This window comes from Myotis yumanensis, unplaced genomic scaffold, assembly GCF_028538775.1.
Source record: "Myotis yumanensis isolate MYYU_CA2020_CCGP unplaced genomic scaffold, mMyoYum1.0.hap1 SCAF_7, whole genome shotgun sequence".
Taxonomy (NCBI): domain Eukaryota; kingdom Metazoa; phylum Chordata; class Mammalia; order Chiroptera; family Vespertilionidae; genus Myotis; species Myotis yumanensis.
In genome coordinates, this window is record NW_027223758.1 from 2,217,859 (window position 1) to 2,240,579 (window position 22,721).

General features: G+C 60.6%; 3 protein-coding genes across 7 annotated transcripts in view; 1 reads left to right on the top strand and 2 right to left on the bottom strand.

The window, feature by feature from the left end:
• The window catches only part of ZBTB46 (zinc finger and BTB domain containing 46), a 43,047-nt gene extending 27,684 nt beyond the window's left edge, over positions 1-15,363 (top strand). For all 4 annotated transcript variants that reach the window (XM_070419565.1, XM_070419563.1, XM_070419566.1 and 1 more), the window contains 2 exons: positions 8,501-8,676; positions 12,083-15,363. In XM_070419565.1, coding sequence (XP_070275666.1) covers positions 8,501-8,676; positions 12,083-12,454 — 548 coding nt within the window. In that variant the 3' untranslated portion in view covers positions 12,455-15,363. The remainder of the gene's footprint in view (positions 1-8,500; positions 8,677-12,082) is intronic.
• On the bottom strand, positions 14,561-19,080 carry SLC2A4RG (SLC2A4 regulator). Its single transcript, XM_070419567.1, has 8 exons — positions 18,949-19,080; positions 18,533-18,672; positions 17,554-17,663; positions 16,940-17,124; positions 16,759-16,859; positions 16,418-16,679; positions 16,239-16,330; positions 14,561-16,156 (listed from the first exon to the last, which is right to left on the bottom strand). Exons 1-8 carry the CDS (start codon positions 19,057-19,059, stop codon positions 16,045-16,047), a joined length of 1,113 nt encoding a protein of 370 aa, XP_070275668.1. The 5' UTR covers positions 19,060-19,080; the 3' UTR covers positions 14,561-16,044.
• A 577-nt stretch (positions 19,081-19,657) lies between these two features.
• Positions 19,658-22,477, bottom strand: LIME1 (Lck interacting transmembrane adaptor 1). Of its 2 annotated transcripts, XM_070421341.1 has the most exons (6): positions 22,162-22,477; positions 21,196-21,314; positions 20,986-21,043; positions 20,829-20,916; positions 20,339-20,709; positions 19,660-20,240 (listed from the first exon to the last, which is right to left on the bottom strand). In XM_070421341.1, exons 1-6 carry the CDS (start codon positions 22,348-22,350, stop codon positions 20,001-20,003), a joined length of 1,065 nt encoding a protein of 354 aa, XP_070277442.1. In that variant the 5' UTR covers positions 22,351-22,477; the 3' UTR covers positions 19,660-20,000. The 2 variants fall into 2 exon arrangements, with proteins under 2 accessions (XP_070277441.1, XP_070277442.1); XM_070421340.1 differs by having other exon boundaries at positions 19,658-20,240; positions 20,829-21,043.
• Positions 22,478-22,721: the final 244 nt, after the last annotated feature.

Below are 22,721 nucleotides of genomic sequence, written 5' to 3' on the forward strand. Positions count from 1 at the left end.
GGCAGGGTGTGTGGGTGTGAGGAAGGGCAGGCTGGGGCTGGGGGACTAGGACAGCTTCTGTGCTGCCCTCATGTGGCTAATCTGTCCTGGTCGCCAAGAATGATGCTTGGGGTGAGTGTTGCTTTTTGCTGTCTCTGTCTGGCAGCTTTCTCCCCAGCGCGGGCTTTGCCACATCTGTGCTTTGAATGGGGCCCAGGGGTCTGCTAGCCCCCAAGCCCCGATGTCCCCCTCCAGTCGAGCAGGGTCACCCCTGTGCCGGGCCTGACTGGGCTCCAGGACCAGGCGGTGCGGCCGCCCTGGGTGGCGTCTCCCTGCCACCTTAGTTTCTCCGTCCGCCCCTTCCCCAGCAGAGGCCCTAGATCACCCTCACAGCAGGTCTCACATGAGGGAAGGTCACGGGATGGGCGGGGACCCCATGATGAGGCCTTTCTGGGCGGATTTTTCTCTTCAGGTCTTCCTCTCTCACATGCGCTCGCTGTCCACTGTGATTAGTCCGCCGTGTGTTGGAGCGAGGGCGGCCACACGCGCTCCTCGTGCCTGTGAGCACACGTGTGAGTCCTGGCACACGCGGGTCCTCCGCCACCTCCATGTCTGGTGTGTCTGTGACTCATTCCAGGTGAAGCCGGCGCGTGAGGTTCTGCGTTCTCTTATTTCTGTTGTGCTTTGACTTCCTTGCTTTTGATATTTTAAATTCACCCCCTTTCTCATGAGAATCTGCCCATTTCTGTAAATAGAGTGAGAAGTTGGCAAAGTTCGTGGGCTGGGCTCTGAGCTGTGACGTGGGCTGTGGTGGAGACCACGTCTGCCTGGACGCCGCCCACCCGGTCAGCAGCAGCAAGGCCGTGGGAGCTGCTGGGGATGGTTACTTCACGCATGATGCTCTGACATCCCAGTTAAAACTGCCTGTTTTGCCCGGCTGGTGTGGCTCGGTGGTTGAGCATCGGCCTATGAACCAGGAGGTCACGGTTCAATTCCCAGTCAGGGCACATGTCTGGGTTGTGGGCTCGATCCCCGGTGTGGGGCGTGCAGGAGGCAGCTGATGAATGATTCTCTCTCCTCACTGATGTTTCTATTCCTTTCCCTCTCCCTTCCTCTCCGAAATCAATAAAAACATATTACAAGAAACAAACAGCCAGCCCTGGCCGGTTTGGCTCAGTGGATACAGCGTAGGCCTGCAGACTGAGTACCAGGGACCAGGTTTGATTTGGTCAAGGGCATGTACCTCAGTTGCGGGCTCGATCCCCGGCCTTGGTCGGGGCGTGTGTGAGAGGCAACCAATGTGTCTCTCTCACATCGATGTTTCTCTCTCTGTCTCTCCCCCTCCCTTACTCTCTCTCTAAAAAAATTAATGGAAAAATATCCTCAGGATTAACCAAAAACAACAATAATAAAACAAAAAAACAATAACCAAAAAATAAGTAAAATAGAAGCTGCCTGCTTCTGGCTGACAGATGTCGGTTTCCCCAAATACATGGTGCGGAGCCCCAGGCGTCTTCTCCACCCACTGTCTCTGGGCCACGTGGGCGGCGGCTCCATTGAAGGTGCCATGAGGGACGCCCCACAACCTCAGGGGCGTCAGGGCTGAGACGTGTGGTACGCAGGGCCTCTCCCAGGGACCCTCACCCTGTGGTCTGCAGACCCCGACCCTGGGGAGACCAGGGTGGTGCCTGCTTGGAAGGGACCTGAGCTCACGTTTGCAGAAGGAAAAGCAGTCTCACACTGGGCCCCACAGCAGAGGCCTTGCCCTGCTCTCGGCTGCCCGTGGACACACTGCCCAGCAGAGCCCTGTGGGGGCCGGGCCTTCCCCAACCTTCCCGGCCCTGGAGGGGACGTCGTGGTGCTTGGTGTGGTCTGATCAGGGCAGTTTTGCGAAAAAAAAAAAAAAAAGGGACAGTCATTGCAGATGTGTGAGGGAACCATTAGCTCTGCAGCTGGAGCCCAGGTCCTTCCTGGCTGGTTCTGGAGCCTTCCACAGAGTGCCCTGTTTTCAGAGGCCTCAGCCCCACAGCTGGTCTCCTCACCAGGCCGACGCTTTCACCGATTGCTCCCTGAGAAGACTTTTCAGTTCTCATTCTGACTCAGATGAACTTGACTCTCACGTTGATGACATTTCAGCAGCAGCTAAAGTCCTGCCTGTTAGTCGTTATTGTTCACTGAGTGGAAACCATGAAAAGCATCATTCATGGCTCAAAACACGTCCCTGTTTGGGGAGTGGTGTTCGGGGTGCAGTGATCGGGAGGGACCCTGACCTGTGTGTTGCTTTCTTGGGCCCTTAAAAGTGCCGTTCGCACAGGGGTCCCTGGCCAGTTCCCTGGGAACACCCTGCAGACAAGCCAGGTGGGGCAGGTGGGGCAGGGTCCTGGTGCCATGTGGGACCCCATGTTGTCCCCACTGCTGAGCACCTTCCGTGGGGAGGGGGACTTGCCCGGGTCGGGGCAAGCGCTGGGCCTGCACGCGGGGCAGCTCTGCAGTGGCCCGATGTGTGTGTGTGTGTAGCGGCGGGGTGGGGGGGGGATGCTGCGGCCGCTCTGGTTCAGGTTGCAGTTTGAGGCATGTTTCCTGTGTCGGACACCGGGATTTTAAAGTTTCTTGTGAAAGGGTGTTGGTTGTGAGTCCACTTTGAGAAAAAGAGCCAGCTCGGCCCTGTGACGCTCGTCTCAGACCGTTTCTCAAGGCCACAGGTGTGACCTCAGGACACAGCCGGACGTGCTGGGTAACCAGCCGCACCCCAGTCCGGCGTGGAGCCCTGCGGCACCCGCTGGCGCCAGAGGGGAGCTGAGAAAAGCACCCAAATGCCCACCCCTCTGGCGAGCCCCAGGCTGCGGCATGCCTGGCCGCGCTCACCACGGGAAGGTCCAGGAGCGCCTCCAGAACGCGCTCAGTCCCACCAGCCCCTCCCTCGCTCGCTCCCTCCCGGGGCTGAGCCTGGCTTCCTGTTCCCAGGACCTGACACCAGCCCAAGCCCCCGGGGGAGGGACAGAGCAGCCCCTCACCCTCTGCTCAGCTTGGATGCCGAGGCCAGGACAGCCAACCCCCGCCCCGGGGAGACCTGCCTCTGCTGGGCACCTGCTGCGCGCGCGCCAGGCGTGGGGGTCCCTGCGCTCCGCTCCACGCGGTGACAGTGAAGGCCTGTCTCAGGTCGACTTGGTTCGTAGCCTTTGCAACAGCAGTTGTTTCACACTCACAGCACCATGCGGTCGAAGTCAGTGGTTTTTATACTTCAGTGAGAATACTTCCCCGAGGGGTCCCCCCAATAGAAGCAGCAGGATAAGGGCCCCAGGGCCCCAGTGAGCGGTTGGCGGGCGGGGTTGGCGGGGCCGGGTCCACGCTGGCGAGGCTCTGGGGGCCTCAGACAGGTCTTTCCTGTTTCTTATGTAAAGGAAGGTCTGCTGCCCTGGCGGTGGCTCAGTGGTTGGGCGTTGACCCAGGAACCAAGAGGTCCAAGGTTCGGTTCCTGGTCAGGGAACATGCCCTGTGGGGGGCGATGCCCGTGGGGGGCGTGCAGGAGGCAGCTGACCAATGATTCTCATCGTTGATATTTCTGTCTCTCACGTCCTTTCTCTCTCAAAACCAATAAAAACATTTTTAAAAAAGGTCTGTTAGGTTCCCTTGTCTCTGTGAGGAAAGTGAGGCTTGACGAGGAGCTTACCCACGTGTGTTTGATTTTGGAATTAACTGAACGTTATTCCTCCGCAGCCCTTTCTAACTGACGGTCTGGGTGGCCGTGTTGGTGTTCTGTTGACATGGGTTCTCCTCTGAGTGCCCTTCATTGAGTATTAATTGTGGCCTCAGATGAGTGACAGGCCCTCCTGTGGGGACGGACAGGGCGGTGAGTCGGTGACAGACGCACGTGCTCCACAGGCTCCTTGCCCTCCTCAGAGCCCACAGCGGGGACCCGGTCTGCCTCTCGTGGGCCCACGCCTCTCGGACTTGGAGCCGCTGAGCGTGAGCCTCCTCTGGGCTGGACTGCGGCCAGCGCCTGGCTGGGCTCCCAGGCCACCTCCTGTGCGGGACGCGGGTCCTTCCTGCAGGCTATGGCCGTGCGGCTCCCATCGGCCTGGCGAGGAAACCCTCGGGAAGCTGGGCGCCTCCGTGCGGAGCAGATGCCGCCCGTGCTCCGCTGTGCCAGGCCTGGGCAGGTCTCTGGGCGCTGCTGGGACCTGGGACTCGCTGCTTGTGCCTGCAAAGGCTCGCTCCTCCAATCCCTGCAGGCAGCGGGGGAGACCTGGTACTTTCTAGAAAGAGCTGAGGACAAAGCCCAGCACCGTGCCCTCAATGTGTGCCCCATGGCATTTCTCTCCGGGTGTGAAGGACACACCCTGGGCGGAGAATCACCCGACGGCTCTTGAGACAGAGCGCCCTGCGTCTGCCGCTGTCCCCTCCTTGGCCGTTGGTTCTCACATCTGCTTCTCCGCAGGGCGGTGGGCTCCAGGACCCAGGGGAGGAGAGAAGCAGGTGGCCCCGCCAGGTTCTGGAGCGTGTTCCAGCTGGAGAGGGCAGACTTCCAGAGAGAAGTGTGACCCCACCCTTCTGAGGGGCAGCCCCCCCCTTGGGCTGGCCCACCTGAAGGCCTCTGCCTGCCCCAGATGCTGCCCTTTACCTGCATCAGATGAGTCCTGACCACAGAGAGGTTGGTTGACTTTTCAGAGAGGCTTACTATGTTGTTGCTAAGGCAACTGACTGAGCGGTGTCTCCAGGAGCTGAAGATCGGTCAGGCAGCCCTAAGGGCCCCTCACTCTTCTGTTAGTGCTCGTCTGCCTCCGAACGCCCCTTCTAGAGACCACCTTTTCCTCCTCGTCATGAGGGTCTCGCCACGAGCCTTGGTGGCAGGAGGAGCCTGTGGGATGCCGGCTCTGAGCCACCCCATTATCACGCTGTTGACTGCGTGGTGTGGACCTGCGGCTGCTTTTACCCGCTCACTTGGGAAACGTTTTCCTGGGCAGATGGTGCATGGACGGGGCCATGAGGAGACCTAAATTGTGGAGGGTCTGTCTGTGCTATTGGGCTAAAGGGCTTTGGTTCCATTTTTAAAACACTTAGAAAATTTCAAGGTAGGTTTATTGTACCTAGAAGAAATAGGTCTGTGCGGGATGGCACAATAACAGGGTGTAGGAAACATTTTTAGTATCAATAGCTGTTTGATTTCATTCAAATATTTAACTTTATTTTCCTTGAAACTGTACAGTCATCCAACATGTGGGTTTCTCAGTGGGTTCATTTAGGTACTTCTTCTGTTATTGAATTTCTCATTGAAACACTGATATGCAGGTTGATTTCAAGAGGTTTTTATTTTTTAATCCTCACCTGTGGATATTTTCCCATTGATTTTTAGAAGGGAGGGAAGGAGAGAGAGAGAGAGAGAGAGAGAGAGAGAGAGAGAAACACTGATGTGAGAGAGACATTAGTTGGTTGCCTCCTGCGTGCGCCCCGAGGGGCTGGGATAGAATCTGCGACCCTTGGTGCACAGGCTGGGCTCTGACCACTGGGAACACCAGCCAGGGCAAGAGTGGTTTTTTTAAATTATCAAAATGTAACACTGCTCTTTATTAGAGAATTTCAATAATGAAGGGTTAATCCTTTATTCAGGCCAACTCGCTGCCAGAGACTTGCTTCATGTTTACATTCATTTGGGGCTTCTCAGCGTATTTTTCTTTGCCACAAAATGGGGGTGGGTGGCCTCGCCCACGTCATGTGTGTGTGGGAGGGTGGGAATGAAGACTCCCCCACACTCTTGGGCGTGTTAACTTACCAATTTCAGTTGCATTTAAAATAAATAATTCAGTTTTGATCACTGTCAGTTTGGCAACTTCACAAACTAAGGTGCCAAAGAAAACACATTAATTTATTTTAAAGAAAAATATTTAAGCCTCCAGCTTCAACTATGACTAGCATTCCCTGGGCTTACCCTCCAGGCAAAACCCCACCATGCACACCTGGGGAGCTACCAGCACAGGTAGGACTTGAAGCAGGTGGTTGTGAGGGACAAGCTACTAGTATATTAGCACTGCAGAGTTTTCTCAAGCAAATTCTCAAATGTTGAAGCGGGAAACAGGTTGAGCCAAGAGGAGCAGTGTTTTGCACAAGAAAATGGCAGTGTATGCTAAGTAACAGAGTCATGTGACCAACCCCACCAGGAAAAGCAGACCGTGTTATCAGACAGCCCTGAAAGGTACCCCTTACCAACACACTCAAGGAGATGGTGCACAAAACAGATTAAAAGATGGAGGATTTCAAGAGGATTGGGATCTATACAAAAGAAGGAAGTGAACATTCTGGAACTGAAATACAACACCTGAGACAACACGAGGTAGGCTTAGTGAGCTGGAAGACAGAGCAGTGGAAAATATCCACAACCAAAGTCAGGAGCGAAGAAAAGAATGAGAAAAACGCAAAGAGAAGCATGGCACAGTGAGGGTTTTAATATGTCTGTAGCTGGAGTTCCAGAGAAGACATGGGGCCGAAGCAGAATCAGTACTGAGACAGTAGCTGAGAATTTTCCAAAACTGATAAAAGACATCAATACACAGTTTCAAGACACGTAGACTCAAAGCAGAATGAAGACCAAAATAAAATAATAGCAACAGAAGAACAATATCTGGGCACATTATAGTCAAACTATTGAAAACCAAAGACAAAAAGAAAAATCGTAAAAGCAGTCAGAGAATAAAGACGTTTCTTTCAAGGGAACAGACTGATGGCCCACTTTTTAATAGAAACTACAGAAGCTCGAGACAATGGGTAGCATCCTTGAAGGGCTGCAAAAACGTTGCCAACTTAGAATTCTATACTCAGCAAAAATGTCCTTCAGAAATCAAGGCTGAAGACATTATGGTACAAACAAACAGAGAGAATGCTTGGCCAGCTGACAAGACGCGCCAACAGCCTGTGGCCAAAGGAATGTGCCCTGGACAGAAGCACAGACTGAAGGGAGCAATAGGACACCAGGAGTGACCTTGTGACCAGTAGAAATGGTCCTGACGTTGAGAGTAATGTTAACAGTTTCCTGTGGGACTTTTAACACAAGTAGGCGTGTAATACCTGACAGTAATAGCTCGAAGGTGAGGCAGAATGGTGGCTACCTGACCGGGCATGGCACTGCTGTCCTAGAAGGCCTGTCCCTGGTGTGCACTGACTGTCGTGGGTGCGGGAGACCCCAGAGCAGAGAGCTCCTGGGTGGGTGCGTGGCCGGGCCCCTGGCAGACTGTCTCACTGTCTCGTACCGGAAAACCCAGGAATCTGGTTGCTGGATTATTTAGACACCCTTTGAGAGCTCCTGGGAGAAAATAGATGCTTCTTTAAGAAACAAGTTAGAACGCTGCACTCAGGTTCCCCCTCCATTTACGCAGACACATTTCAGAAATGGGCTGCCAAGTGAGGACCACTGTGCTTGGGGTCCCTGCTCTGCACCGTCCAGTTGGCACCATTTCCCAGCAGAAAGGAGCTGGGAGCCTTGGGCACACTTCCCAGAGGTGGTGGTGCGGGTCCCTGCCTCTGTGACGTGGTGGGTGACTCAGGGGTGGGGGTGTGGGCTCATGGAAACCACCTGGTCAGTCTTCCAGCCGCTGGCCGGCTCCCCCTCTCGGGAAGGTCCAGGGCTGTGGGTCCCCTCGGTTCCACCCTGCCTTGCTGTCCTGGGCTGTGACTCTGTGGCATTTGTCCTCATGTCTGCCCCCCTCTCAGTGCCTCCAAAGGGACGTCTGCAAGGGGTCTGAAGGTGCAGCAGGAGCCACTGCCCTGACAGGCTGACCCCGTCCTGGGTGGGCTTCCGGCAGCCCCTCTGGCTACGCCCAGTGCTCTTGACCCTTGGTCTGTCCTCTGGGTGCGGATGCCGGCTGAGGGCCTGGGAAGCTGCTCCAGACGCCAGGGACATGTGTCCACCACCGTCTCCTCACTCAGGAGAAAAGGCAGCCGCGGGACTTGAGCTACTTGGGGAACCCAGAGGAACCCGGGAGGCCTTTGGGTTTCTGGGGTACTGGGAGGACTCCCTGTTGGCTCAAGAGGGGGTGACTGTAGTGTCTGGGCTGCCCCCGTGCCCAGGGGGGCCAAGAGACCCCCAGGAGTGTGGGATGAGATGCTGAGGGCAGGGCTGCGTCCTGGTGTGCAGCTGACCCTGGGTGACCGTGGGCCCTTGGCGTGGCTTGTTGACGTTGGGGAGTTAGCATGGGACAAGCTTCCTCCTCCTCTTGCTCGGCTGTGTCCACTGGACGCCACATGGCTGTCACCAGGCAGCACCTCCCTCAGATGCCCCCAGGGTGGAGCGGGGGCTGGACCCTGGCTGTGCTCGGGCTCCTGTGTGGATGCTGTTTCTGCTGGGACTACACGTGTGGACAGCAGTGTTTTAGACACTGACATGTCTGAGAGTGGACATGGTTGCCTCTGGCCTCTGCCCAGCTGTCAGGCACCTGGGACACCTGTGCCTAGTGGGGGCGGGGCCTCGGGGGACAGTCTGTGCAGGGCAGGCTCCAGGGCCGCTGGTGATGCCCTCTGTGCTGTCTTCCAGTCAACGAGTTCACGGTCATCAGGAAGAAGTTCAAGTGCCCGTACTGCAGCTTCTCGGCCATGCACCAGTGCATCCTCAAGCGCCACATGCGCTCCCACACAGGCGAGCGGCCCTACCCCTGCGAGATCTGCGGGAAGAAGTTCACCCGGCGGGAGCACATGAAGCGGCACACGCTGGTGAGTGGGGTTGGGGGCGGCCAGGGTCAGGGGTCAGGGGTCATCTTGGGGTCTGCCCGGTTGGCAGGGTCGGGGGGGATGGTCTGGATCACCACAGGAAGCCCTGAAGTGGGGTCCACTCAACACCTCATTTCCCCCACCTGGCTCCGCCCTCTGGGCCACATCACACCCTCAGTTTCCTCTCCGCTTCTGGGACCCCTGCCCTTGGCCCCTGGGTCCCACCACGCATTCACTTCTCTGCCCAGTGTTGTGTGCGAGCCCAGCCTTCTCCCACACCCTGTGCTGTGCGATCACCTGTCTCTGTGGGAGCCCGGCTCCCAGGTGTCAGGTGTCAGGTGTTGAATGGTAGGTTTGCTTGGCCTGGATATGAAAAGGTCCTTGAAATGGAGGCAGATTCCCCCAAAAAGGCAGGGTGCAGGGCCTTTGGATGGTGAGATAAACTAGGGAGACCATGTGGTTCAGGCTGAGAAGCTGGACCAGGAGGTGCACGCAGAATCCGAGGTCCCCTCGGATGTGCACTGCAGGTGGGGCGCAGGCCTGCAAAGGGGAGCAGGGCTGCAGGGGGAGCAGGGCTGCAGGGGGGACACAGGGCTGCAGGGGGAGCAGGGCTGCAGGGGAACACAGGGCTGCAGGGGGACGCAGGGCTGCAGGGGGACACAGGGCTGCAGGGGGAGCAGGGCTGCAGGGGGAGCAGGGCTGCAGGGGGGAGCAGGGCTGCAGGGGGACACAGGGCTGCAGGGGGGAGCAGGGCTGCAGGGGGAGCAGGGCTGCAGGGGGAGCAGGGCTGCAGGGGGACACAGGGCTGCAGGGGGACACAGGGCTGCAGGGGGACACAGGGCTGCAGGGGGGAGCAGGACTGCAGGTGGAGCAGGGCTGCAGGGGGGACACAGGGCTGCAGGGGGGAGCAGGGCTGCAGGGGGGACACAGGGCTGCAGGGGGGAGCAGAGCTGCAGGGGGAGCAGGGCTGCAGGTGGAGCAGGGCTGCAGGGGGAGCAGGGCTGCAGGGGGACACAGGGCTGCAGGGGGGAGCAGGGCTGCAGGGGGACACAGGGCTGCAGGGGGGAGCAGGGCTGCAGGGGGACACAGGGCTGCAGGGGGACACAGGGCTGCAGGGGGGAGCAGGGCTGCAGGGGGACACAGGGCTGCAGGGGGGAGCAGGGCTGCAGGTGGAGCAGGGCTGCAGGGGGAGCAGGGCTGCAGGGGGGACACAGGGCTGCAGGGGGAGCAGGGCTGCAGGGGGGACACAGGGCTGCAGGGGGAGCAGGGCTGCAGGGGGGAGCAGGGCTGCAGGTGGAGCAGGGCTGCAGGGGGGACTGGCTGGGCTTGGACCTGTTTGAGGGGAAGTGGTGGGGGCAGCTCTGGGCTTGAGTGGAGGTGGGAAGAGGGCACTGGTGTGATGTTGCGAGTTTGGGAATCTCGGGTGTGTCCAGAGCCACCTGTGGGGCACACAGGCTGGCTGACCTTCTGAGCATGAGGAGCAGCGCCACCGGGTGGCGTGGCGGGAAAAGCCATCCAGGCCAGTCTAGGGGGCCTATCAAATTGTCGAGGGTGTTGCCCTGGCTGGTTTGGCTCAGTGGATGGAGCGTCTGCCTGCGGACTGAAGGGTCCCAAGTTCAATTCCAGTTAAGGGCACATGCCTGGCTTGCAGGCTCGATCCCCAGTAGGGGGCGTGCAAGAGGCAGCCGATCAATGATTCTCTCATCATTGATGTTTCTATCTCTCTCTCCCTCACCCTTCCTGTCTGAAATCAATAAAATTATATTTTTTAAAAACTTGTTGAGGGTGGCCCAGGTGTAACCTGGCACAGGGTAGCTCGTCTGCGAGGTGAGGCAGGACCCTCAGGCCTGGCTCCTGACAGAGGGACCACTGGAGTGAGCAGGGTCTTTGCCGTGGGTGTTGGTCAGTGTGGTGAGCAGAGCCCACCACCTGGGCCTGCAGCTGGACTGCAGGGGTTCTGGCTGACCGAGAGATGCCCGTGTCCCCCAGCCGGCCCCACGAGCCCCAGCCGGAGAGGGTCCCAGAGTGCGCGCCCTGGGCCGGCCCGGTCTTCCTGCTCCCCAGGTGGGGTCCAGCCTGCACCTGGAGAGGCAAGTTGGCCGCCCAGGAGCACGAGGCCCACTCAATGCCCTGACCTGAGACCCCTCCCCAGCGGCATGTCTGCTTCTGCGCCGTCCAGAGGGACCCACGAGGCTCCTTTCCTCCACTGCTTTCCAGAGGGAGGCATCGCCTGTCCCAGGAGACGTGCACTTGCTGTCTGTCACACAAACAAGCGCGGGCGTTGTAACATGGGCTGCGGTGTATTTTTCTCAGTCATCCACTAAATTAATTTCTAAATAATCCCACTGCAGTGGAAGTGCAATTGTGGGCTGAATTGCAAGGACACAGGTTATAATGTAGGAATTTCTTCAGAGTTATATGAGAAGCTGGAAAAATCATTTACAACGAAACCCTGCATGTGTGAAAATCAAAATTAATTATCTTAATCGAATGAAAGCTCATATAATTTGGTAGAAAAAGTTAGAATGAGCCAGTGCCCTGAGAACATACATCATATTGATCCCGGGAGCCGTTGGGGCCGCGCCGCGGGAGGAGCTGGCCCGTGAGGCCGTGACGAGAGGCGCGTTGAGCTCATTGCCCTGGTCCACTGCGCACACTTGGGAGCTTCACCTTTTATTTTTCAGTCGCAGCTACACTCAGTGTCGTTTTGTTCTAGTTTCAGGTGCACAGCACAGCAGTTACTCAAGCTTACACTTCACAGGGGGGTGCGTACCCGCCTGGTACCTTAATAGTTGGGTAGCTACATCTTTTCTTTAGCAAAACCACATTCGAGGTTCAGTAACCATTGGTCCTATTGGAGGGTCGGGACCTGCGTTGCCCACTCACCTTGGAATTTTATCCCAGGTTTGTGGTTGGGCGTCAGGGAGGGTCAGAAATCCCTGAAAATGTCCTTGAAATGCGAAGGCTCTCTCTGAGGAGGGACCGGCATCTTCCCCTTTCATTTCTCCAGGTTGTGTTCTTTTGTTGGGGGAGGGTTGAGGAAGCCCTGGATTTAAAGTGTCAAACAAACAAAAAGACCCAGGAGGGTCCCGGAGAGCCCCTTGCTAGGGCAGACCTGTGGGCGCAGCGCCTGGCTCCAGGGCCTGGCCCCCAACCCCGATCACGACCTCATGCTGCTCAAGTGTGAGCAGCACACGTTAGCGTGGCAGGGCTCTGGGTTTGGGGTTTGTGGATGGGCGTGGCGGGAGGACGGGTGGGGGCCACTGGGGAGGGCAGCCGAGGAGCACCCAGGACAGCGACCCATCCATGTGGTGTTGGTGAGTAGAGAGGAAGGACACGGCCCTGCAAACCCTTTTCCAATAGGACACACTGCTCCAACTGTCCACTCACTGACCGCCTGTCCCCGCAGGTGCACAGCAAGGACAAGAAGTACGTGTGCAAGCTGTGCAGCCGGGTGTTTATGTCGGCCGCCAGCGTGGGCATCAAGCACGGCTCTCGACGCCACGGCGTGTGTGCCGACTGCGCAGGCCACGGCGCAGCCGGGCCGCTGGATGGTGTTGGGGCCGTGGGCTCCCCTGAGCTGTTCTCCAGTGACGGGCCCTACCTGGAGGACCCCGATGACCCTCGCGGGGACGGCGAGGAGGAGCTGGGTGAGGACGAGGACGATGGCCTGGCCCCTGAGGATGCGCTGCTGGGGGAGGACAAGGAAGACGAGGACTCGCCTCAGGGGCCCCGCAGCCCCTTGGGGTCGGCTGGCAAGGACTTTGCCTGGATCTCCTAGGCCCTGGGCCGGGCACCGGTGTGGTGGCTGTGCCACCCCTCCGCCTGTGTGTGCATGCTTAGGGGTCTCCCTTGCCTGGGAGGGCCATCTGAGCCCCGCAGCCCCTCCTCCCGGCCCATGGTTCTGCTCCTGCCCCTAGACATACCCGAGGGCCAGCCCTGTGGTCTTGGGAGCAGGTGTGGCCCCCGCCACGGGGGCTCTGGGATCAAACACGAAGTTGGTGGGGTATGGGGAGGGTTCCCACCTATCATCTTTGTGGGTCAGAGGGTCCCCACAGGTGCGTGTGGGAGACGCAGCAAAGGGCCTCGGACACATGATGGCATAGTGGCCAGGTCAGGTCAGCACTGCGTGGGTGTCGGTGTGGCCCCGAGGCCACAGGTCCGAGAGATGAGGAGCTCTGCACCCACCCCACGCCCCCAGCGCTGCAGCCCTCCTGCCCTCCATAGCCTCCCGCAGCCCGTTCCCTGCCTGCAGCCTGGCTCTGGAGGCTCCACTGCCCGGCGCCTGCAGAGCCGGGCCTCATACAGGAGCCCTGGCCCTGGCCTCTGGGCTTTGGTGCTCAACACGAGCAGCTGCAGCAGCCCCGCCAGCCGGAGGGCTCCCAGGTGCTAACTGCTGGTGGGGCGGGCAGCTGGACCCATGGGGTCCCACTCTGTTCCATGTGCACTTCTTTGGGGAGCCTGCGCGGCCTTGTCCCCTGGCTCTCCACCCTGTCGCACCCAGGCCACGCCTGCTGCCCCACCGGGGAACTAGCCTTTGCTGCTGCTAACACTGGGGGCGGCATCCTGCCTGCCACGCACTGTCCTGCCCCCGAATGGGTAACCAAGCTGTTTAAGTAGAGACGAGCTGAGATGGGCACATAGAGCGGCTGTTTGGCTTTATTCCTCGCGCCTGACTGAGCAGCCGTCTCTCCTTTAGCCTGTGGCCGGGCCCTCGTGCTGCCTTTCAGCGCTCACGGCCTGCTCTCCTTTGTTCCGAGCGAAAAGCAAAGGCTCTGCCTCGCGCACGGCCTCCTGGCCAGCACCCTGTCTGGCTGAGGGCAGACCCTCCTCTTCCTCGTCAAGGCTGTTCTGGCACCTGTTCCTCAGACCTCCCACCTCCTGCCGCCTCACTCAGGCACAGCACGCACCCTGCCAGGGCTCAAGGGTGCCAGAGCGAGCCGCGATTTTTCCTCTACCCAGACTGAGCCCAGTGGCTTTTACCAAGTTTCTTATTGAGTCACATCTGTTCTTCCCAGTGGAACCCCCCACAAGCCCTCATGTAGGTTCCAGTGGCCCCAGAGGACTAACCTTCCTGCTGGGGTTGGGGGACCCGCCCTGGCCCAAGTGGGTGCGTGGGATATGGTGCTGTCCTTGAAGTCCTGCCCCAGGGGAGAAGTTGCCGCCTTTGCTTTTACTTATTTATTTTTTTAAATGAAATCAGCCGCCATTCCATCCATTAGCAGAGGGCGCTCTGGAAGGGGCTGCCTGCACCCACTTCCCTCAGCTGCAGACCCTGTGAGCCCCTGACACTGTGTCCTTAAGAGAAAGGGCCAAGGTAAGCCCTCCCCGTCGCCCGCTCCTCCTGCGGAGGGTGGGCCAGTTTGTGCGGGGGGGCTTCTGGACATGGTCCCTGCCTGTCACCAGGGAGGCCCAGTTGAGCACCCCTGGGCTCTCAGAACTTGTACTTCCCCCCACTTTCTAGCCCCTTTTCTAAACCGACCTACTTTCTTACAAAACACATTTTGAAACCAGACCTTTGCAGCTGACAGGTGTCTCTGGGTTTTATACTGGTCCCACCTCAGGCCACCCTGCCCACGCCCCGGCCGCCTCCACTCAGGACACCTTGGTCTTTCTGACCTGCTCGCTGCCCCTGCTGACCTTTTGGGGGTTCGCTGTCCGTGCCACAGGAATATTTTCTTCCTTGATACCCACACTGTACTGGGAGACCGAGGCCCAGGCCCGCTGTGCAGGCTTAGCAGCGGCGGGATGGAGCGCGCACACCCTCAGGTGGGAAAGTGTGTCATGAAGGGTTATTTTATGTGACTGACCTTTTTTTTTAAATCAATGTTTAAGCTAATAAATATTTTTTTTACGAAGAGGAAAAACTGTGTAGATTACATTCACATTTTGTACTTTTTTGTTTGTGTCTGTATTTTGGTGTTGGTAACACCAAAGTGGGAAACAGCCAGCCCGCTGGGTGGTCTGTCAGGGGGGACGGGGAACCCACCGACTTTTGTATTAAGCTCTGGATCCTGACCAGGGGGTTCATTTGGACCCTGGGTTTGGGGAAACAGTCACAACACTGCCAGGACTCAATAGGGACCTCGACTCAAAAGACACAGCTCCTGCTTCCAACTTCGCACATCTCTCTCTATAAAAAAAAGAAAATGCAAAAACTGGAACTTTCTGCAATGTGATGGAAGATCATCGTCCTTGCCCTCATTTGTGACACGTGCAGCTCTGAAGCCACACTTCGTGGTGGTTCATGTTCGGTCCTGCCTTGTGCTCCGTATGCAGCCCTCTCAGAGCTCCTTGTCGGGAGGGTGCCCTGTGTGCTTTTCTTAAATATTTATTTTTTCAACACGCTTTCGACCTGTCAACAAAAACAACAAAAAAAGGGCCGTGTTTGAAGACTGCTGATTTTTCTGGGATAATCTATATTATATTGACTTTATATTATTATAAACCTGTGTTGGCATTGGAGATGGTGAGCATTTGGGGGAGGAGGTTTTGTGATCGGTTGGGGGAACCCAGAGCTGCTGTCTGCTTCTCTGTTGCCTCGGGCAGGCAGACAGACCTCCTCTGGTGGGTTTGCGAGTTCTTGTCTGCCTGGGCTCTGGCCTGCCTGCGGATTTCCTTTCTGTGACGGGATTAGCTGAGACATTCCTGCAAAGCGATCACTCAATAAATTGGGAAATTGCTGCTCAAGGAGATGCCTCGTGTGTGTTTGAGACAGGTCCCCTCCCGCGGCCTTGCACTGAGTGGAGGTGGCCAGTGGCTGGCCTTTTGGTCCCGTCCACCCACCAACCAGGCCTGTGGCAGGGTTCCAGAGCCATGTCGTGCCCCCCTCCCAGGAGGCAGGCACGGCTTGTGGAAAAACCCCAAATCTTTAATTTTTCTCCTCGCCTGGCACTGCCCAGACGCAAGACACCTGAGCTTCAAAAACATGGTACAAATGTCAGCCCCTGGGCCCTTGAACCATCAGGATAACTGCGACAGGGGAGACCCCTCTGCCCACCCCCTCCCCCACCACCAAGTGCATCCAGGTCTGGCTCCCACGTGGCCTCAAACCTGGGCCTATCTGCACCCTGAACAAGTCCATGGACAGGCAGGGAGGACGGCCACCCCAGGGCCTGTTGGCTTTAGTAGAAAAGGCTGGTTTCTTCGGAGGCACTTTGAGTGGTGGGACCTCCCCAGCCTCTGGGAGTCCAGGGTCACTGACGCCCCTCCCCATGAAAAAGTAGGCCCTGTGGCTAGAGAGGCCCTGGGCAGGGGTGGGGTGCAGTGTGTTTTTTCCTGTAAGAACCCTGGTGGGCGGGTGCAGGGCTCAGCCGTGCACCACAGTCCCAGGGACTGCAACCTGGTGGCTGAGCCCAGTGGCCGAGCCCCTCAGTCCAGAAAGCGCTGGCAGGCCTTCTTCCAGCGGCAGGCCGTGCACCACAGGTCCCGGCGCTCCGTGCCGTACACCTTCCGGCACTTCTTGGCGTCACCTCGGGGCTTCCTAGGGGAACACACAGGGAGCATGGAGTGCCATTGGGCCGGGACCCTCCCCACCTGTCGCCTGCCCCTCAACCCACACACACCTCAGATTGGCACTAAGCTTAGAGGGCACGGCTGGCATGCAGGCCCTGACTGTGCTGGGCTGTGGCTGCAGCTCGGTGGATGCCAGGCAGCCCTGCAAGGAGACAGAGCTGTGGTCTTGCTCCCCTCCAGCGCACCCCTGGGACACAACCCCAGCTGCTGCCTGAGTGACCTCACCCACCTGGTAGGAGTGGTCATTGTGGCACACCTGGGGGGGCGCTGCAGGACTCAGCACCTGGGGTGGGGGCAAGGCCAATGGGTGCAGCAGACTGGGCAAGGCTGGGGGCTCTGGCAGCAGGTGAGGGCAGGTGGGCAGCAGGGAGGCCGTGGGGGACATCGGGGTCAGGCTGGACAGCCCATCGGTCAGCACCTCCAGACCAATGCCCAGCTCCGTGTAGTAAAAGTCCTCCTCGCCATCACTCTGCTCCGGCTCTGCCTGCCGCCTGCTGGGGACATAGCAGGTGGGAGCTGAAGTGTTGGCCCACTTGGCCTGCCCCACCCCAACCTGCCGGCCCCACGCACCCCAGGTGCACCAGGCGGATGTGTCTCTGCATCCCGGAGGCTGTGCTCAGCACCTTCCCACAGCGCTTCCACAGGCACTGGAACAGGACCTGCCCCGAGCTCTGGGCGACAAGGGCTGTTGGTCAGGCTCGCCACCCATGTGTCCACCCCACCCTGAGCACTGATTCCCCCATCCCCTTACCTTCCTCTTCCGAGGGGCAGGCTCCCCAAACAGGAAGGCTGCCTCTGGGGGCAGTGGGGGTGATGGGGAAGATGGACAGGACTGTTCGCTGGCTGGGCCCCAGCCCCAGTCCCCACTGCTGCTGCTGCTGCTGTAACTGCCTGGTGGCTGCCCCAGGGTCTGGGGCCAGGGCTCCAAGCAGGCGTCTGCAGGGACACACCAGGCCAGTGTCAGGACTTCAGCGTGCTCATGCCGCTCTGCACAGACTGCTGGCTGTGAGTCCCTTAACTCTGAGCTTCGCCTAGTCACCTATTCACAGGGAAGTTAGGTGGGCACGCAGCCTCTTGGAGGAGGTGGTGGCCAGGAGGAGCTGGCCACATCAGCCTGGGGCCTAATCTCCCTGGAACAGGAAAGGATAAATAAATACAAAGATGCATGGCCAGTGAGTGGAGATGCCTGCAGGCCTGGGGTACTGGGGCTTTGGCCTCAGTAAGGGCACTGGGGGGTCCTAACGTCCATGTGTTTAGAAGGCGGTATTGCAAGCGAGGGGGTTCTGCTTGCCCCCCACTAACGTCCTGGAGGAACAGTGGCCTGGGCCCTGCCCCCATTCCAGGCTATGCAGGCTTCTGTCTCACCTGTGCTTAAGGCTGCAGCCGGGGGCCTCAGCAGGAGGGGGCTGGTGGACAGGCTTGTGAGGGCTGCGGCAGCCATGACCTCATCCAGCTGGACTTTTCCTTGGGGGGCTCTGGAGGACAATGGGGTGGGGGGCTGGCTGGTGGGGCCCAGCAGTACTCCAGACCCCTCCTCGGGCCAGGCACCATGTGCAGGCCTGGCATGTGTGTGTGCACACCAGGCCCCTTCGCTCCAGGCTCCCCAGGCGCTGGCTGGCTGGGCAGCAGGCCCAGCTCCACCCCCAGCTCGGGTTGCAGAGCCCAGATCTCCAGGAACCACCAGGAACAAACAGGGCCTGGGCTGGGGTCTTCCTGAAGCCCGAGTCACTCACACCTGGGCTCTGTTCCACAGCGTTTCCTTCGGGTCCTGGTGCTGGACAGGGGTCTGAGGCCCCACCAGGGCACAAGAGGCCCAGTCCTCCCCCAATCACACATTAACCAGGGCTGTGCGCCATAGGCCAGGAGCCAGGCCTGGGGGCGGGGTGGGGGCTGTAGGGAGCAGCCAGCAGTCAGCAGCAGCCGAGGGAAACCTCCAAGTACAAGCCAGTCCCCAGGCCCCAGCAGGGCTGGGCCAGAGCCCGCCCAGGGCTGCACAGCCAGCCCAGGTGTCCAGCACCCAAGGTTTCACGGCAGGGCTGGGGAGAGGGAGGCCAGAGGCCCGGACCCCTGAGGGTCAGCCTCGCGGCCTCTCCTGCAGAGACTGACAGCGGCCCTCCCAGTTGAGCTCTGGCCCTAGGGTGTGCGGGGGACAAGGGATACCAACACCCATCATTTCTGCTCACCTCGACCAGGCTGGGAGCTGGGGTGTGGTTCGGGCCCTGACCTGCTCTCCACCTAGGACCCCGTGTGGACGTGGGAAGGCACGTGCCCGCGCCCCACCCACCACCCTGCACACCAGGGCGCACGTGTGCGCACGCCCACTTCGGCGTGGCGCGCGGCTCACCTGAGCGCTGGCACCGGGATGTGCGCCGAAGGCGTCGGGGGTCCCGCTGCCGCCCCCGCCCAAGTCCCCGGAGCCCGCGGCTCTGGCTCCTGCGGAGGCGCGAACTCGAAGCCCGCCAAGCCGCCGCCCACAGCAGGGCCCTGCGGACCAGGAGTGCTCAGCGGAGGCAGCGGGCCCGGGGACCCCAGCCCCCACCCGTCTCCGCTCGTTACCCCCAAACCCGCTGCGGCCGGCGAGCCCCGCCCCAGGCCCCGCCCCCGGCGCGGCGCGGCGGGAAGTGGTCCGGGCGGCCCGGCCCCGCGGACCCCCGAACACACACAGGCCGCCGTCCCGCCCCCGAGGGCCCGAAGTTTGTGCAACCCCGACGCCATCTTCGCGGAGAGCGCACTCTGGCGCCGGTCCCCGGCGCCCGGTACCTGCGGCGGCGCGGGCACCGACACGGGCGCGGCCGCGGGTTCCGGACCGGCGGCGCTGGGAGGAGGGTGCCCGCAGCCCCGGCCAGGCGCCAGGAGGCGCTGGGCTTCCATGGCCCGCCGACCGGGCGCCGAGGCTGCAGCGGCGAGGGCGGACGCTCGGGACGCGGCCCCGGGCCGGGCAGGGCACCGGGCCGCCGTCCCCCTCCGAGGATCGGCCGCTGCCAGCGCCGCTCGGCCCCCAAGCGGCGGCAGGCCCCGCCCCCTTGCACCCCGCCCCGGCGCGCGCTCATTATCAACTTTCCGAGGGGGACCGTGCTCTGGGCCGACGGCGCCCCCATTGGCCTGCGCTCTGAGGCCACGCCCCCTCAGGGCTCGCCGCTCCCGCGCTGGCCGGGAGAGGGGCCCCTCTGCTAGCGGCCCCCACCCACCCGCCCGCTCCCGGCCTCGGTGGAGCCACTGAGGGCCGGCTTCCTTGTGGGGTGCCCGAGCGCAGAGCTGCCAGGTCCGGAAAGGGGCCACGTCTCTGGCTGGGTTCCCTGGAGCCGGTTATTCTTTAACGCACGACCGCCCGCCTCTCCCACCCTCATGGAGCCCCAGGGCTGGGTGGCCCGAGCCCGCCCTCGGTGTCCAGTCCGACCTTGGGGCAGGCATCCTGCCGGCCGGCTACACCCCCCTCTAGAACCAACCTGGCCTGGCGACACTACCCCTAATCTGGTCTCTCTCCCCACACTGTCTGCGGGCCAGGGTGACAGGGCCCAGGCACCCCAGGAGGAGGCAGCCTGTCCCTGAGGTAAGGGGATGCTTTGAAGAAGAGCAGGCTGTGAGGCTCGCGGCGTTCATCCTCCCTGCGCTGGGCATTTATTAAGACGCTGGCAGGAGAGGCCAGGGCAGCCAGGACCCCAGACGCTCTCAGGCTGCCCTCTGCGGGGGACCGTGAGGGAAGAGGGACGCTGGAAGAAGAAACAGCTGTACTTGGGTGCTAGGGCAGGGAGGGGTTGGAGACCCCTGTGTGGCTGAGCCCCACAGGCTGAGGCTGGAGAAGCAGGAGGCCTTCATGTCTGATCTGTTAGCTCGAGCTGCAGGCTGCCGGCTTGAGCCCCCATCTCCTGGATGCTCTCATACACGTTTTCTAGGTCGCTGTGGGTACTCAGGCCCCTGAGTGGGAGGGCCTCGTAGTCCAGATTCCTCCCCCGAGTCAGAATTGCCACCCTGCCTTTGGGGTCCGGCTGGCCTAGGGCAGATCCTGGGTCCCTCCTTTTAGGCTTGCTGATCCTGGAGTATAGGATATCCACCTGGAGGAAGCCCACCAGGGATGGGTCAGCATCATCAACTCTGCCAAGGATCTACCCAGCTCCACCCACTGCACCCCACCCGACCACCTCCACTTTACCTGAGTGGCTGGGGTCCCCTGGACCTTCCCCTGGTCCAGGCCTTGGGGACCCCGACCTGTTCCCTTGAGCTTGTGGATACAAGCATACTCAGCCACCACCGATCTGGCCTCAGGCTCGTCTCCGGCACAGCTGCTGGTCAGCCCTGCCCCTGCCCACACCATGGGGCTGGCTGCCAGGCTGGCCCTGGGGATGGCTGCCAGCCCCACATTGGAATAGGTGGCCTCAGGGCCCGTGGAGGGCTGGGCAGCAGCAGTAGTAGGTGAGGTCTGGGGCAGATCCCGGTGTGAGAAGGCAGCTGGGGGCCTGGTGGTGTCTCTAGACACCTCCAGACATTGTAGGCGCAGGAGATCCATGCTGGCAGGCCGAGGGGCTGGGAGTGAGGTCAGGGCAGAGGTCAGTTGGGGTGGAGGGGTGGATTCTGACCCCAGCAGGTTAGAAGGTGTGGTACAGCAAGCCCCACCCACAACCTGGCTGCTCCCTTGGGCTCACCTGTGCGGTGGAGCGGGCCCTGGTGCAGCTCATGCAGTCTGGTGTCTGACTTGCTGAGGATGCAGAGGGGGGGCTGTCTCAGCAGTGACTGGGGGCAAGGAAGGCAGGTCGGTCCCCGCTGGCCCCGACCTGGCCCCAGGGACAGCCTGGCACTCACCATTTCCGCTGGCATCATGGTACCCTGCAGCCCTGCTGGCTGCCTCCGAGCCTGCTTCCTGGGGGCAAGAGGGTCGTCAGGCCAGGGAAGCAGAGATATGGTGCAGGGGTATCAGCCTCTGGTGAAGGGGGACCTGCCTGGAGCCCCACCCCCTCTGGCCACAGCACTGAAACAGGTTCCATATGGAACCCAGGCAAGGGAGGGACATACCTGTGGCAGGCTGCGCACAGCACCCACAGCCAGAGGAGCAGGGTGAGGCACCCTAGGACCCAGAGGGCAGGAGGGGCTGAGGGCACCAGTGGCCCCATCCTGTGTAGCCCTGGACTGGCCTGAGGGCAGAAGACAAGGGTCCTGGGGACTGGCTGAAGGACTGGCCACCCACCTGCAACCCTGCCTCGCCTCACAATGCTGGCGGTCTCCCGCCCTGGGAGCTCTGACTCAGCACACAGGAAACCCAAGGCTCAGCAGCCCCTCCTCCTAGAGGCGGAGGACACAGCCTAGCGCCCACCTTCCTTTCCCGCCTCTGGTTGGGGGCTCCTGGCCAGTGTGAGAGTGTGCTCTTCCTGGCCTCACGTGTGCCCAAGCCAGTGACGATAACCCACATGACCGCAGAGCATGGCCAGAGAGAACCTGGCCACGGCTCCACTGTGGTCACTACAACCCAAACCTGAGGCCTGGGGATGCCACTGAGGTCACATGCATGAGCCTTCAAGCCACAGGCCACAGACTCACCTGCAGCCCTGCCCTGCCCAGGTAAGGCCATCTGAGGTGATGCCTTAGTCATTCACCACAGCTTGGCCCCCTGAGGGGCTGAAGAGGTGGGGGTCAGCTGGCAGAAAGGGGCTGCTTTGGGCACTGAGTACCCTCCCCCCACCTCTCCCTGGCTCTCCACCCCCACCTCCATTCCTGCTGCTGGACCTGTCTCCTTCCTGGGGCTTTAGCAGGGCTGCAGGGGATGGGGGTCCACTCTACAATCCGCAAAGCCTAGCAGAGATATGGGGGGTTGGGGCTGAGTCTGCCCAGACCCAGGGAGTGGGCTTCCCCCACAGGAGGTCCCAGTGGCGCGACCTGGTAGGGGCTAGTCCTCCCAGGCCCCAGCCCTCAAGTGCTCCCAGGAGGGCATGCAGCAACAGGCCTGGAGAGCTGGCCAGGCTGGAGTTCAGAGGAGGCACTTACCAGGGCCACGGGTACAGGGCACTCCTCAGCCACCTGGGCAGGCCAGCAGCTCCCAGAGCAGTGGTGCCTGTGTGCAGCTCCCCCACTTCCTGCCTGTGTCTCAGATTTCGTCTCAACCCCCAACAGCAGCAGCCGCCACCACCGCAGCCTCACCCAACTGCTGCACCCCAGCTGGGGCCCAGATAACATTTAGTGGGTGTGTGCTTCGAGCCCCCATGGTTTGAGCCTACCTCTCTGTCTCCACCCACGAAGAGGTGGGCACACACTGGGAGGAGACAGGCCACCAAGCACCGGGGGTAAATCCAGGCTCTCACACCTACCCACCAGGCCCTCCTGCTCCGTAAGCAGTGCTCTGAGGGCCTGAGCTGGCAGGCCCCCCCCCCCCCCCCCCCAGCTCCACAGTCTGTGTGTGTTGGGCCACATGGGGACCCCCCTGGGAAACCAGGGAAGATGACAGTCCCCCTGGGCCCTCTGCCTCTGGGCTCACTGGGGACTCCTCCAGCCCAGCCCCACTGCCCCACGCACAGACACCTCTCCCCACACACCACAGCCAGCCGCGC

What these genes read in the sequence shown, in the direction of transcription:
- SLC2A4RG (XM_070419567.1), bottom strand. Translation starts at nt 19,059, where the DNA reads ATGGAAGCCCAGCGCCTCCTGGCGCCTGGCCGGGGCTGCGGGCACCCT. An exon ending in CGGTGCCCGCGCCGCCGCAG is followed by an intron (nt 18,673 to 18,948) that starts GTACCGGGCGCC and finishes CCTGGTCCGCAG; the next exon opens with GGCCCTGCTGTGGGCGGCGG. An exon ending in ATCCGCCTGGTGCACCTGGG is followed by an intron (nt 16,680 to 16,758) that starts GTGCGTGGGGCC and finishes TGTCCCCAGCAG; the next exon opens with GCGGCAGGCAGAGCCGGAGC.
- LIME1 (XM_070421340.1), bottom strand. Translation starts at nt 22,350, where the DNA reads ATGTTATCTGGGCCCCAGCTGGGGTGCAGCAGTTGGGTGAGGCTGCGG. An exon ending in GCCCTGTACCCGTGGCCCTG is followed by an intron (nt 21,315 to 22,161) that starts GTAAGTGCCTCC and finishes TTCTGCCCTCAG; the next exon opens with GCCAGTCCAGGGCTACACAG. An exon ending in GGGCCCGCTCCACCGCACAG is followed by an intron (nt 20,710 to 20,828) that starts GTGAGCCCAAGG and finishes CCTCACTCCCAG; the next exon opens with CCCCTCGGCCTGCCAGCATG.